Genomic DNA, 16,569 nt, shown 5'->3' on the forward strand with positions numbered 1-16,569 from the left:
ATCCGAGTCTCAACACAATCCTGTCTTTTAGCTCAATTCCTCGGACCTCATGGCTTGGCTTTTGCCAGCTGGTGGACCATCTTTGGCCAGCTGTGTGTCTTTCCTGAGCAGTACAGTCAGTTGACTTGAAACACATATGAACTCCAAACAAGGTGCAACAACATCTCGGTGATGATCAATAGAATGGGATGAACCTGAGCCGGGGTCTTCAAGAGTACTAGCAAAGGGTCTAAAGACTTGTGTCCATGGGAAATTTCTTTGCTTTTTAAATGTACTTTTAATATATTTGCAGACATTCCTAAAATCCTGTCATTGTGGGGTATTGAGTGTCGCTTGAGTGCGGAAGAGATGAATTGAAACGATTTTAGCACAAGGCAGCAACAGAACAAAAGGTGACAAAAGTGAAGGGGTCTGAATACTTTCTGAACACCCCATAATCATATTAAATCAAAAGCACAAATCGGCTTCCCAGATGGACTCCTAATTCCTGTTACTACGCTCTCGTGTCCTGAAACCATCATGGAAAAGAACTCTGAAGAAAACTCCAGCGGTTAGCATTTCTTTCTCCTGTCTCCATGCTGCCAGGCAGTAGCCTTAGGGATGAGGATGCAATATAATGACCTACTTTTATTTCAGGCTTTATATTAATTTTTTTTAATACTTTATCAGCATGGCAGGTTGAGTCTTAACAATACAAATGTGTTTATTTTTAATAACAGCATTTTTAAAGGCAGGTGGTCTAGAAAAAAAGTGCTCTGTCTACTTGGTTTCCCGGCTATAAAGTCTAAAACATTAATTTTGTGTTTAGAGCTCCTCTCACAAAGTTAAGATACAAACGGGAGGCTCCAAATAATAAGAAGTAAGGGCCACACGTCAAAGCCGATTAGATGTAAAAACAAATGCTGTGGTGTTTTATATGCCTAAAAAAATTTTCAAAAGTAGATTTTTCACAAATAATGCCTAAAGCCTGACACAATTAAATCCTGATTAATAAACATGGCTGCAGTGTGCTCAGCGTCTGGGAAGGCAAAAAAAAAAACCCTCGGCCTGCCCTGCCGTCCCGCTAGGAGACGTGACGGCTCCAGATTGCTCTTTTTGTTTGGGCCTATGAATTAAGAGTTAAATTAAAAAGAGTTATTAAAGGGACCTGGTCAGCTGCCATTGTCTTACTTGAATAAAGAGTTAGTGCGACTAAAGACGAACTCCGCGCAGCTTCGCCCCTCCGCCTCGGATTCACATGCAGGACAGGACGCGTCCTCCCTCAATGTGCCATTCATCGACGCTTCTCTTTCTTTGGCTTATTTTCCCAGGCTGGGGGGTTGGGTGTGTTTGAGTGTGCTTGCTTGGCAGGGATAATAAAACCCCTGAAGCCCCCCTATTGTGTTTTTTTTTTTCTTTCCCTGCAGTGGCAGTGGGCCGCCTCCACTTATTTAGACCCTCCTGCATTTCTCCAGCCCCGATTTCAACTCTCAAAGAAAGTGGACACCTGTAGTGACTCCTGTCTCTCCAAAGAAAAGCAGCTTTGCGGTAAAAAGCCCCCAAGACGACTAGTCAGGAAATGATAAGAAAAAAAAAAATCAAAGGTCAAAATAAAAAAATACGTAAATTAATGCGTTTAGATGCTCTCGTGGCCCAAAAGATCTGTCTCCTTGAATGCCCGATTGGACAAAAACGCCTCACATGAAGTGTCCCAGTGTCTTCATCCTCTCAACTCGGGCTTGTTTAAAAAAAAAAAATTATAAAATGCTGCGCTAAGTTACAAAGTGCAGGCTCAGACACGACACGGGACGGGACTCGTGCGGCAAAACAAACTCATCAGAGCCCCCGGGGAACGATAATTCATAAAGATGGAAAGATAAGAGAGCAGATATTGAGTAACGTCAGCCCGTGAGGAATTTAACGTGCGATAGACACACGTGCATTAAAAAAACGGAATGTTTGCTCAGTCCGTCTCACGCCAGGTCTGGAGTGTGACGGTTGGAGGGAGGGATACTAAGGTGGGCAGTAAAGACACTCCAGCGTCCTAAATACTGTGTACCATAATGCAATACAGCACACTGGCACAGCTCACTCAGACTTGGGCTGGATATTCAGGGCCACCCTGACATGACCGCTGAATGGCCGCCCTCAGCCTTTCCAATTGAAGCTGCAGTGTGCTGGTCCTTCGGTGGTTCATTGACGTTCAAAGACGTGCTGACTGCGAGTATTTGAGTATTGTGTTCCTGGCTATTGGCTTCTTGATTCTCTTTCTGGTCTTTGATTGTGTGGATCTGGCATTTGGATTTGCGTTTTTTTACAGAAATCCCTGCTGACTTATTTTTCACCTTTTGCCACAGTTGCTTCTTTTTGAGTTAGTAATACATATTTCTTTGCTTATACAAGTTTTCTTTTGAATTTGTCTCTCGGTCCAGATGTTTTACAGTTTCTCTCCCATGTGGGACATTTTTAGTTTTTTTTTTTCTTTTTTTGTATATCTTGAGACATTTAAAATACTATCAGCAAAATCCAGACCCCATTTTAGGCCAATGCAGGCCGAAGCCTGCTTGTGGACTTTGTGGGTTGGCTGCCTGGGGTGAGGCTTTACGTATCTGGACAGGTTGGTTAATGTCCTAGCCTATTTTGTGGGGGCTATTAGGAGGCCTCAAACCCTTTTCTCTATTGTTTGTTTGCTCTAATCACAACAGGTACCACCCTATCTATCTATCTGTCTGTCTGTCTGTAATAGTGCCTTTCATATCTATCTATCTATTATATAGTGTCTTTCACTCTATCTATTCATCCATTTTCCAACCCGCTGAATCTGAACACAGGGTCACGGGGGTCTGCTGGAGCCAATCCCAGCCAACACAGGACACAAGGCAGGAACCAATCCCGGGCAGGGTGCCAACCCACCACAGGTCACACACAAACACACCCACACACCAAGCACACACTAGGGCCAATTTAGAAACGCCAATCCACCTAACCTTCATGTCATGGGGAGAACATGCAAACTCCACGCAGGGAGGACCCGGGAAGCGAACCCGGGTCTCCTAACTGCGAAGCAGCAGCGCTGCCACCATCTCTATCTATCTATCTATCTATCTATCTATCTATCTATCTATCTATCTATCTATCTATCTATCTGTATGTCATATATCACCTTTCATCTGTCTGTCTATCATGTAGCACCTTTTGTCTGTCTGTCATATAGTGCCTTTTGTCTATCTATCTCTATCTATCATATAGTACCTTTTCTTTCTGTCTGTCTGTCAGGTAGTATCTATCTATCTATCTATCTATCTATCTATCTATCTATCTATCTATCTATCTATCTATCTATTATATAGTGCCTTTCATTTTCTGTCTGTCTGTCTGTCATAGTGCCTTTCATATCTATCTATCTATCTATCTATCTATCTATCTATCTATCTATCTATCTATCTATCTATCTATCTATCTATCTATCTATCTATCTATCTATCTCAGTGTCTTTTCTATCTACTATATCTTTTGATAGGAGGGGGTCTTCATGGCAGCTCTTCACGCCCATACTAATACCAAGCAGGCCACATGTATCCAACACGATCACCTTTGTTAGCCAATTAAATATCAAGGAGGAATGAGTGCAGCTAAACCTAAAAGTACGACATAAATGACCAAACAAGAACACCTGTTGGCCCCCCAGCTCTCCCAGGCCTGTTGTTTCTCATTATCAGGTTGCAGGCCTCACCGCCTATCCCAGCAGCTTTAAGACCAAGACATCAGATGGGATGTCGGCCCGTCACGGGGACCGTTGAAGCACACACTCCCTCACGCTGGACTGGTTCACAGTTACATGGCTGGGATGGTGTGCAGCCTTGAGCACTCTTAGAGCAGAAAACCACAAATGAAAACACAAGTCACCTCTGTCTGTGAGCGTCACATGAAGTTGAAGCAATGCTGAATCGGACAGTCCGAGGAATTTTAAAAAGAGAAAAACCTCCCATGCATTGAGGAGATCATGCAAACTCAAGTGGTGATCAGCTTAGACTTTTAGTCTGGATCTCCAAAGAGGCAGTGCAAAGGATGAACGTAAGATAAAGCCAAGCAAGTCACATTATAACTACAGTAAAAGTAATCCGGTTGAATATTGGAGACTTAGATTGTCTCGGAGTTTCAGTTGGCGGAGCTGTGATGTGGTTTGTATCGATGCTGTCTAGTCTTCAAAACACACCAGCAAAGCTGAATAGCCCGTAGCTAATGGTGTGGCTTAATTTTAAAAAATTCATGGCTGATACTTAAAAAGGAAAAAAAAGGATGAGAAGAAGGGAGGAGAGAGTCATCAATTCAGGGAGCAGGTTTTGTGACTCACTGATATGAAAAATGGCAGCGCCCATCCCTGTGGTGCATTGTAGAACTTTTCAGAAAGTAACCCTTACCATTCTGGACTTTATATATTTTTTTGTTTTTTATGTTTGCAACACATTGGCGCCCCCTATAGGATACACTGCAGGCTTTCTCACATTACTGCCAAGTTCTGTACAGGAGCCAAGGTCTGTAAATACGAGTATGCTGACAATTGTAAAAGGAAGTAGTGAAGAATTTTCACAAACAGTGCGCACATTGTATTGCGGATTCCTTTAAGTAACATAAGTTTGTGATCACAATGAACTGTTGAACTGCACTGCAATTACACAATCAGATCTGCGTAGGACATTATGAGGAGAGTTCAGGCTGAGATTAATGGACTTTTACAACTGCAGTGCCATATACTGTTACATTCTTATGAAATGTGTGCTTCACATAACTCAAGGGGAAAGACCTGACCTGCGATTAAAATGTCAGCAGTGTGTTTAATAAGTGTAAAGAAGGTGTAAAACATCATAGAGAGCCTTTATATAAGTAGCTACTTCACTAAATTACTGTCATTTCACTGGTGTACCAAATCTAGTTAAGTGTACTGTAAGTTAATAATAATAATACATTTTATTTATATAGCGCCTTTCCCATGCACAAGGCACTTCAGAGTTTAAGAAAGAACAGCAGGGTATACAGTATATAGCATTGTACTAAACCAGATAAATAAATAAAGAAGATTACGACAGTAAATTCAGAGAAAAGCCTAACAGACAACATAATTGATGGTCTGCACACACACACACACACACACACACACACACACACACATACAGGTCACATGAGCATCTTGACAGAGAGGTAAACTGAGAGGGGTAATAAAGTCAGGTAGAGCTAAAAGCCGTCCTGAACTGATGAGTTTTGAGTTGTATTTTAAAAGAATTCATGGAGTCAGCTGACCTGATTAATTTCGGTAGGTCATTCCAGAGTCTGGGTGCTATACAGCTGAAGGCCCTGCTGTCACCCATGGAGTGTAGATTAGTGAGGGGCACAACAAGATTACCAAAATCAGAGAACCTTAGTGGGCAGACAGGCACATAGTGATGATGAAGGTCACTGATGTAGTTTGGCGCGAGGTCGTTTAAGGCTTTGTAGGTTATTAGTAGAAATTTATATTCAATCCTGTAAGACACAGGGAGCCAGTGAAGGTGGAGCAGGATGGGTGTGATGTGCTCGCTGCTGCTGGTCTGTGTAAGGAGCCGAGTTTTGAGTAAGCTGGAGCTGTGATAGAAGATTAGAAGGGGCACCTGCCAGTAGGGAATTACAATAATAATTGGCTTTTATATCAAAGCAGCAAATTCAAAGCAGTCTGGAACAAGGTAACAGTGTATTGCACATTATTTACTTTTTCATTCATTCATTCATGCATTCATTCATTCATTCATTAATACCTTTAAAGGTCTATGTATCTATTATATAGTGCCTTTCATGTCTCTGTCTGTTTATCTGTCTATCTATCTATCTAGTCTATGATGAGTTGAAATCACAGACCTCCATGTTAATGTTTGCACTGCACCATGCAATGCATGTGTCTCTGTTATATGCTGTTTAATATGAGATTCATAAAAGCAGTGTTAATGCTTGTGATGTGCCATCTGCTGGAATGACAAATGCAATTCATGCTGTGTGTCCCAGCTATATGTCATTTGGTATTGGATTTGCAAAAGCAGCAATAATGTTGGTGATGCACCATCTGTTGGAAGGAAAAATACAATGCATGTGTCTCTGTTTTAAGCCGTTTGGTATGGAATTCGTAAATGCAGTATTAGTGTTTGTGATGTGCCATCTGTTGGAATGACAAATGCAATGCATCCATTTCTGGTATAAGCCATTTGGTATGGGATTCGTAAAAGCAGTATTAGTGTTTGTGATGCACCATCTGTTGGAATGAAAAATACAATGCATGTGTCTGTTTTAAGCCGTTTGGTTTGGAATTCGTAAATGTACTGTATTATTGTTTGTGATGCGCCATCTGCTGTAAAGACAAATGCAATGCATCCATCTCTGCTATAAGCCATTTGGTATTGGATTTGTAAAAGCAGGGTTAATGTTTGCGATGCACAGTCTGTTGAAATGACAAATGCAATACATATGTCTCTGTTATAAGCTGGTTGGTATTGGATTGCTAATGTTAAAAATGTGCCATCTGTTGGATTGACAAATGCAGTGCATATGTCTCTGTTATAAGACATTTGGGTATGGGATTTGTAAAAGAAGTGTTAATGTTTGTGATGGTGCCATCTGTTGGAATGACAAATGCAATGAATAAGTCTCTGTTATATGCTATTTGATAGGGAATTTGTAAAAGCCATGTCAATGTTTGGGATGTGCTATCTGTTAGAATGAACCAATGCAATGCATATATCTCTTTTATATGCCATTTGGTATGGGATTCTTAAAAGCAGTGTTAATGTTTGTGATGCACCATCTTTTGGAATGACAGAGACATAGCAACTAGATGGACACACAGACACTTATCATTTTATTATGGTGGATGTCAAAGCATGTCACATTTTTCTAGAAGTTGTAATTGATGGTCATTAGAGCAGATTGATTTTGATGTGTTTTCAGTTTTGTCAAATTCACAAACCTTTAGCTTTTTTGCTGATGCTTTTTTAAATTTTTTGTCTTCTCAAAGCTGATGTAAGAAATGAGCATTGGGATGAAGAACACTTCTTTGATGGCTGACTCTCTCTTTCCTTCCCTCCTAACAGGTACCCTACGACCGGTGCGGCGCAGCTTCTATGACCCAACATCAGCCCCCGGGAAAGGTGTGGTTTGGGAATGGGAGAATGATTCGGGATCCTGGACGCCCTATGATATGGAAATCTGTATCACCATACAGGCGGCGCGGGACCGACAGCAGCCATGGTTGGACCTGACTCCCATTGGCTTCTGCTATATTATTGACTTCACCTCGATGAGCCAGATCAATCGGCAGACTCAGCGGCGGCGAAGGATTCAACGCCGGCTGGACCTCACTTACCCGCTGGTGACTGGAGCGTTACCAAAGTCACAGTCCTGGCCTGCCGGAGCTGGCGCAGCAAATTCCAGTGTGACGTCAGCATCAAGTACTGGCATAAACAGCCTCTCTACTAGCATTGTGGCGGCCGCATCAGCGCCTCCACCTGGACAGCCTTGTAACTGTCAGCAGTGCATGCTTGTGATGAGTGTGAAGGCCACAGCAGCGGCAGCAGCTGCAGCAGCTTCTAGCACACTCAGCCCGCAAAACCGCAAAGGAAAGCAAGCGGCACCACCGCCTGCGACTGTCACACGAAGCCCACCCAACACTAAATCAGGAAGCCCGGGTGCCAAGCCTTCTCAGATATCTGTCAACAGTGCCACAAGCAGTAGCGCGCCAGTCCTCTCCTCAGCTGGGGTTGCCAGCCCCAGAGTTACTGTCTCCTCTGCCAGCACAGGCACCATTGCCCGTTCCAGTCTGGCCAATCTGAGCAGGCCCACGCTGCAGAGAATTGCCATGGCACAGTCGCGGGCACTTATAGCTTCTGGGTAAGTTGGATCTACTTAGCAAAAAACGCTTAGAAATGAAGGGGGTACGTGCAGAATGTTTGTTTTTGGGAAGATTAAGGGGGCTTAGGCAGTTCGTTTTCGTGCTTTTCGTGAATTTTCCAAGATTCGAGGCTAAAAAATGATGGATTTAGAAAAGCAACTGAAGTTTTTACCACAAATGTTTCATCCATGCCTGCTGATCAGTCAGTTACTTGGGTTCATTCATGGAGGATGGATTAATGGCCTTACTTTGGCCATGGCTTACTTTTCTATAAAAACAAGGATATCATTGAAAGCACTGAGTGTTAGAAAACCTTTTTCTAATAAGAGTGAAGGTTTGTTTCACACTTTAGGGTTTAATTTTGCTTATCAATACCTGGCTGATTTTGGCATACTTAACATTTATTAGAAAGTATTAATTAATGACAATAATCCAAGTAACTGTGGTATATATCTATGGTTTTTGTTGATTAATTTGTGGAAAGCACCTTGAGTCGCATGTAAATGTATGATAAGGTGCTATATAAATTAAAATTATTATTATTATTGACCGAGAAGCAGTCAACTCATCAAACATTAGGATTATCGCTCAGGTTGGCTAAATGCAGTTCATGAAATGGGGGGCCATACTCACCGATATGTCCTTCCAGCACTTCGCCTGGCGCTTCGCTCCCCAACCACGATTGGTAAGTTAATTGAGATTTTGCACTTCCCACTACTGCCCAGCCTGCCCCACTCTACGCTCCACACTATCAGACCGCCAAGGGAGATGCAGAATTGTGAAACAGAAGAAGTTTGGGAGCCCGAGTCTCTTCCTAGAGTTGGTCATCCAGGCCAAACTAAGTAACCAAGCAAGGAAGGGCCTTGATCAGGAAGGTGACCAAGAAACCCAATAGTCACAAGAGAGGTTTGGAAATCCTCTGCTGAGTTGGGAGAACCTGTCACAAGGACAAACATCACAGCAGCACCCCATCTATGAGGCGCATACGGTAGAGTGGCCGGGTGACAGCCCACTTGGAGTTCGCCAAATGGCATATAAACGACTGGTCTGATGAGACAAAGATTAAACTTCAAGCATATTGTGTGGTGAAGACCAGGCACTGCTCATCACCGGCCTAACTCCATCCTTATGGTGAAGCCTGGTGGTGGAAGGCACAGAGAGACTGGTCAGAACTGAGGGGAAGATGAATGCGTTTCTGTATATCAGTGAGTTTCTGGACCTCCAATGGATAAACCCAAGCAATGCCCTTGGCAGGGAGTACCGCTAGTTGTATGTATATCACCACTCTACCAGACCACCATGGGGGATCTCTGTCCAGAATTGTGAAACAGAACAAGTTTGGAAGCACCAAGACTCCAAACTAGCTAACCAGGCAAGAAGGGTCAGGAAGTTGACCAAGACCCCAATAAGATGGGAGAACCAGTTGAAAGGACAGCCATCTCAGCAGCACTCCATTAATGAGGCGTTTCCAGTAGATTGGCAAGATGGGAGACACTGACAGCCCATTTGGGCTTTGCCAAAACGGCTTGTAAACGACTTTGGTCTGATGAGACAAAGATTGGACTCCAAGCTCTATGCGTGATGAAGACCAGGCACTGCTCATCATCGGAATAACTCCATCCTTACGGTAGTGCATGGTGGTGGCAGGGACCGGGTGACTGCTTGGAACTGAGGGAAAGATGAATGCATTATTGTATATCAGTCTGTTTCCAGACCCCCTAAGGCAAGGAGTACCGCCATTTATTTATTTATTTTCCTTTTGTGTTGCAAATGGATGGAACGCTCATCCTAAAGGACAAAGTCAAAGCTGGACGGGGTAATGAAGGTGCCAAAAAGCAGAAAACATTCCTTTCCCCTAAATGGCACCCCTCTGGTGACGGCACCCAAGGCGGGCGCTTAAGGGCTCGTTTATAATTCACGCTCATAACACGTACGCGCCCGCATCATGGCTGCCACGCGTTCCCAGCGTTCATTTGATGCGTCCTCTGAACGTGCGCGAGTTGCAGTACCAGCAAAAAGTCAGAGGGCGCAGTGTGCTAAAAGTTGGAATGTGACGTCAGACTCTATGGTTGCTATCTACATGTGACAGAAAGCCGCTTTGAGGATCCTACGAGATCGGTGTGCGCGCTTCGATGTTTGATGAATGGCTCGATGTGGTGAAGCAAAATGCCAACATGCAGATGCATTTGTGGTGCTTTTATATTCAAGCGGCGCATATTCCCGATCGTAATGACACAATTCATTTTAAAAGTCTCACATACCGTCTTCTGTGCCGTCTTTTTTTTCTGGGGCTTCCTCCGTTCCTGACAGCAGCGGCAAACAGCAATAGATCAGCACACAGAACACATTAAATGTGTGATATTCCAACTCTCTGCACATTTAGAATCCTTAGATTTATACTTGATATCACTTTTATGATGAAATGCATTGAAGTATGTATGTTACATTTTACAGATAAATCTGTAATTTCGTTTAAATAATGAATACTGTTAATAATGACACACATGGGGGTGACACGGTGGCGGAGCGGGTAGCACTGATGTCTCACACGGAGTCACGTCGCTGGTATTCCCTGCCTGGAGTTTGCATGTTTTCCTACTGGGTTTCCACCGTGTGCTCCGGCTTCCATCTAAAGATATGCAGATTTGGTGACACCAGCGTGTATGTGTGTGAGTGTGTGCTTGTATTCACCTTGCGATGAGCTGATGCCTCGTCCAGGGATTGTTTCTGCCTCGTGTCCAATGCTAGCTGAAACCCCTGGACTGATGGATTTAATCATTAAATATCCTTTTCAGAGATATTGCGGTAAGGTGTCATCGGAGTTTAATGGGTGTACCAGGTAATTCACAACACAGCGAAGCCAAACCTGTTCTCCCCGTGATATCATCTCGCACTGCCACCTGGTGGATTCCTCCAGGTTTACGTAAAGTACACGCGCAAGTATAAACAGAACAAAGCTTGCGTAGCAATTTCCCATTGGGATTAATAAAGTATCTATCTATCTATCTATCTATCTATCTATCTATCTAGCAGGAGTGTCCGCTGCAGCATGCGTCGCGTCGCGTGAAGTATAAATCCGGCCTTAGTCACCTAAAGGATACACCAGCTCTGATGAAGGAAGATAATTATGGACTGGATTTCAGAATTCAGGCAGGCATTAGTAAAGGGATATGCTCTGGAGAGGAGAGGAATGAAGGTCAGTAGGACCGCCAAGACAGAATCCATGTATGTAAATGAGAGGGAGGTCAGTGGAATGGTGAGGATGCAGGAAGTAGAGTTGGTGAAGGTAGAGGAGTTTAAATACTTGGGATTAACAATACAGAGTAACGGGAAGTGTGGAAGAGAGGTGAAGAAGAGAGTGCAGGCAAGATGGAGTGGGTGGAGAAGAGCGTCAGGAGTGATTTGTGACACACGGGTATCAGCAAGAGTGAAAGGGAAGATCTGCAGGACGGTAGTGAGACCAGCTATGTTGTATGGGTTGGAGACGGTGGCACTGACCAGAAAGCAGGAGACAGAGCTAGAGGTGGCAGAGTTAAAGATGCTAAGATTTGCATTGGGTGTGACGAGGATGGACAGGATTAGAAATGAGGACATTAGAGGGTCAGCTGAAGTTGGACGGTTGGTGGACAAAGTCAGAGAGGTGAGATTGCGTTGGTTTGGTCATGTGCAGAGAAGAGATGCTGAGTATATTGGGAGAAGGGTGCTAAGGACAGAGCTGCCAGGGAAGAGGAGAAGAGGAAGGCCTAAGAGGAGGTTAATGGGTGTGGTGAGAGAGGACTTGCAGGTGATGGGTGTAACAGAACAAGATACAGAGGACAGGAAGAGATGGAAGAAGATGATCCGCTGTGGCGACCCCTACCTGGAGTAGCCGAAAGAAGGAGGAGAATTAGTAAAGGGAGTCTAGCAGAATTCTGCATGGACTTGAGGACACCAAGTGGAGACTTTGGGAAGAGCAGACAAATTATCCTGGGAATCCAAAATAAACCAGTCAGTCGCGTAGATGAAGCGGGGCATCTGATCACGTTTAAGAACTGTCGGAATGAGGCATTGGGACTGTTCTGTTTAGCCATTAGCTGAGAAAACGAGTTGCATGCGTCCCCTTGTTTGTGCAGTTTCATATGTTCTGAGTTAGATATGAAAGCAAGAGGAAAATGGAACGCTGCAATATTGTATTAATTATGCGACCCCACATCATATGTCTTGAAAAATAAGTATACTTTATAATAAAACCACGCGGAGGCACATTGTATAGACTGTGGAGCTGCAGTCCAAGGAATGGAAGTGATTTGCTTCAGGGTTACACAACAGCACTGAGGAAACATCGATAAAAATCGAGACACGAGGTCTCTCCACCTAAACGAAAAACGCAGTCTGCATGCTTTGATTCAGCTGTGTTACGTTGCTAGGCGACGGTTGAGTGCCATGTGACTTCCAGCCTTGTGCATTCCCTCTGCAAGAATGGAAGCGCGTGTGCAGTGGCATTTACTTTGACTTTGGACTCTGTATTAGTGTTCAATTGGCACTAAACTATTGTCTTCGGTGGGAACACCAGCTTCCTGACCTCAGTACTGATACCAAAATGAGGTTGGGAGCATGCGCTGATTACAGTGCGTTGTCGCACCCACCTCGCGGCAAATCACTCGGACTGAGATCCGAATGCAGCCGTGCAACTGGCGTGACACCTCAGCAGCACACTGAACACTCTGAGGGTTTTTTTTTTTTTTTACAGCGGCCTGAGTGCCAATCCTGCCACCAATCCTCAAGGTTTCCCTGCAGGTTGGAGGACCTGCTTCCTGGGCTGGATGCAGACTAACGTCATACCCAGGGCGGAGCAACTGCAGGGTTAAGGGTCTTGCTCAGGGGCCCAATGGAGTAGAGTCACTTCTGCCGTTTATGGGATTCGAAATGGCAGCCTTTCAATTGCTGGCATAGATCCCTCGCCTCAGAGCCACCACTCCGCCCTTGATACCAAAATGGTTCTGAATTAAATAACTGATAACTCCCAACAAGTCTTTACTCCATCCTCTCTGCTGTGCCTCACAATTGCTCTCCTCCCAGGTGCGCCACACCACACCCCGCTTCCCTTTTGTTAATAGTGAAAGCTCAAGCACAATTTGTTCTGGGGCCAGAAGGGTCCCATGTGACGTTCCGATTATGTTGAAGTGTGCAATCATGTCGAACCACTGGGGGGTGGGGGGTCCCGTTAAGTTATAATCATGTTGAAGAGTGCAGTTTCGACTTTACAGAAGTCCCAATCATGTTGAAGCAATAAGAGGGAGGGTCCCACGTGAAGTTCCAATCATGTCACAGTGTGCAATTTCGACTTTACAAAAGTCCTGAACATGTCAAAGCAAAAAGGTGGGGGTCCCCATGAAGTTCCAATCTCATCAAAGCATGCAGTTTCGACTTCACGGGCATCCTAGTTGTGTCAAAGCAATAAGAGTGAGGGGGGTCCCACGTGAAGTTCCAATCACGTTCAAGTGTGCAGTTTTGACTTTACAAATGTCCCAATCGTGTTGAAGCAGTAGGGGGGTTCCCTTGAAGTTATAATCATGTTGAAGTGTGCAGTTTTTGACTTTGCAGAAGTACCGATCATGTTAAAGCAATAAGAGGGAGAGTCCCATGTGAAGTTCCAATCATGTCAAAGCATGTAGTTTCGACTTTACAGAAGTCCTGATCATGTCAAAGCAAAAAGGCGGGGGTCCCCATGAAGTTCCATTCACATCAAAGCAGTTTCGACTTCACGGGCATCCTAGTTGTGTCAAAGCAATAAGGGACGGGGGTCCCATGTGAAGTTCCAATCATGTCAAAGCATGTAGTTTCGACTTTACAGAAATCCTGATCATGTTTCCCCCCACAGTCCAAAGACATGCAGGTTAGGTGGATTGGTGATTCTAAATTGGCCCTAGTGTGTGCTTGGTGTGTGGGTGTGTTTGTGTGTGTCCTGCGGTGGGTTGGCACCCTGCCCGGGATTGGTTCCCTGCCTTGTGCCCTGTGTTGGCTGGGATAGGCTCCAGCAGACCCCCGTGACCCTGTAGTTAGGATTCAGCAGGTTGGAAAATGGATGGATGGATGGATGATCATGTTAAAGCAAGAAGGCGGGGGTCTGCATGAAGTTCCAATCACATCAAAGCATGCAGTTTCAACTTTACAGAAGTCCCAGTTGTGTCGAAGCCATGGGGGGGGGGGGGGTCCCCCATGAAGTCATGATCATGTTGAAGCGTGCAATTTCGACTTCACGGATGTGTCGAATCAATGAGGTGGGGTCCCACATAAAGTTTCGATCAGGTCAAAGAGTGCAGTTTTGACTTAGCAGAAGTCCTGATCGTGTTGAAGCAATGAGGTGGGGGGGGGGGGTTCCCCAAAAAGTTTCAGTTACATCGAAAGTGTGCACTTTCGACTTCACCAAATGGATGTTTTTACGCAACTACGATAACGAGTGTCATTGGGGAGATTGAGAAAAGCTAACATTTTCTTCCAGCACAGAAAATGTGGAAATGCTGGTAGCATACGGTTTAAAATTTGTGTATACCACGCAGCCCTACTATGTATCAGCGACTCAGTTCTGGTATTCTCGAAATGCTGTTTGTCATGAACACGTGTGATGGCACAGAGTTGTATTGTGTTCTGTTTTGTAAACTGAATTTGCAGTGAAACTTTGTTTCACTTTACAAAAATTTTAGTGAGACCATGGTGCTTTGAGCCCAGCAAAATTTGCGCCATGGACACAGAAGGTCTTCTGTATATTATCCACTGCCTGACCCACCTTCTCCACTGCTCTCCTGACCCGTGATACTGCTAGTTTTTCTATCTCTTTCTCTTTAGCAGGCATGCTGTCGCCTCCACTTCACTTGTGACTCCAAGCTCCCCTGGCTGAAGGAGGGACGCTCCTTTTAAAGTGTGTCCCTTGGCTGCTTCCTTGGGTCACGTAGTAATTGGCCTTTCAACAGTTCGGGGTCATACTTCTGTCTATTTAAAGTCCCGGGTGCACCTATGTAACTTCCTGCTGCTCCCTTGCTGGAGTGGAGGTGGGAGACAAACAGATGTCCTATGATCCTCTTTTGACCAATTCCCAGATCCCCAATTCGTGTTCCATCAAGGCGGTGGTCACGACCACCTCTGGAATGGCATCTTGGTGTCCTGTGCGGTGTGGTCAAGGAAAACACTAAGTTCTATGAAGAAATGTTAGGGTGCCAACCCAGTCATCCCCATTTAATTCCACACACACACAAAAAAAAAAAAGAGTAATGAAAAAGGGTCGCAACGCGCACCAATGCAAGAAAATCAAATCCAAACAAGGTAGCTGTCAGCTTAGTTCTGGTCACCGAGAAAGGAGCTCTGTCCTGCGGTACGTCCTCTACAAGACTGAACACCTCCTTCTGGCTGCTGTGGGCTTTGTAGGTGGGGAATTGGAATGAGCGGAGTCAGTTGCCCTTGCTGAGTGTCTTCTCTGTACGACAGGGAGGGAATAAAGGAGGAGAAGGTTAGCGTTGGCGCCCCCTCTTGACCCGGAGTGGTAGTACCTACCTCTGATGAGTCTGAAGAGTGAACCATAGATGCGCATACGTGACAACGGGCAGTGGTCTTAGCCAGTTTCCTGGATGGCACAAGAAGACCCCTACGGTGCCTCTCTGCGCTCTGCCGAACTGTGTGCTGATACATAGAGGGTACATGCTAAAGTGAAACACATATGCTAAACATGGGCACCGGGCCAGCTAACCGACTTCAACATTTCTTTATAATTGTACGTTTATGGGTTTGGCTCCACAGCCTGGCAGTCGGATGTTGGTAACAGGAATTTTCCATTTGTTATAATGTCAACTTTTGACTATAATTACTGCCTAAATTTTAACCACATTCATCCCCACAAGATGAGCCCATATAGTAATATTTTGAAGTGATAATGATAACGCAGATGATGAGGATTAACATTACCACTTTTATGTCTCAAACTATTTCCACTGAGGGGGGCAAGCGGAGTGCTAACCTCACGGATCCAGCATTCCCAGTCGGACTCTCGCAGTCAGTCGTTGTTATGATTGGAGTTTTTGCTTTTTTAATTTTCTGTCAGGTTTTTGAATCTTTCCCTGCTGTTTCACGATCTCATTAAGGGTTTTTACAACACTGGTCTCAATCTGTTAATTCATTTTCAATGTTTAGTTCTGATGGTGATAAATGATTTTTTACGTTTTCCTTGGGGGAACTAGCATCAGGGTTGTGGAGTCGTGGAGCTGCTGTCGGAAGCAATTATTGGGTTACTGGAGTCAGAGTCGGGATCGGTAAAACAGTGTAAACTGTAATGTGATGTGTTCAAATTTCCAATTTTCTTGTATGTTATGTGCGTTCAATAAAAATATTAAATATATTCATCTTATTACGAATAGAGGAATCGGAGGCATCATAAGTTGAGAAGTTGGAGTCCGGAGTCGAAGTTGGTGGTGCCATAAATTGAGGAGTCAGAGTGGAAGTCCATGATACCCTTAATTGTGGGGTTGTAGTCGAAGTACAAGTCAGTGGTACCTTAAATTAAGGAGTTAGAGTCAAAGTTGGTGGTACCATAAATTGTGGAGTCAAAGACGATGGATACTACCTTAAATAAAGAGTCGGTGTCGAAGTGACTGGTACCCTGTCGTCTAGCCATCACAGTTTGGCTGTTCTCGAAGTCGCTCAGATCCTTGTGC

At 44.4% G+C, this 16,569-nt stretch overlaps 1 protein-coding gene across 1 annotated transcript in view; it reads left to right on the forward strand.

The window, feature by feature from the left end:
- LOC114659737 (E3 ubiquitin-protein ligase DTX4-like) overlaps positions 1-16,569 on the forward strand; it is an 85,599-nt gene that overhangs the window by 48,759 nt on the left and 20,271 nt on the right. Inside the window, exon 2 of the mRNA XM_028812371.2 lies at positions 7,092-7,887. Coding sequence (XP_028668204.1) covers positions 7,092-7,887 — 796 coding nt within the window. The remainder of the gene's footprint in view (positions 1-7,091; positions 7,888-16,569) is intronic.

The sequence above is a fragment of the Erpetoichthys calabaricus genome, chromosome 10, assembly GCF_900747795.2.
Source record: "Erpetoichthys calabaricus chromosome 10, fErpCal1.3, whole genome shotgun sequence".
NCBI classification, from domain to species: domain Eukaryota; kingdom Metazoa; phylum Chordata; class Cladistia; order Polypteriformes; family Polypteridae; genus Erpetoichthys; species Erpetoichthys calabaricus.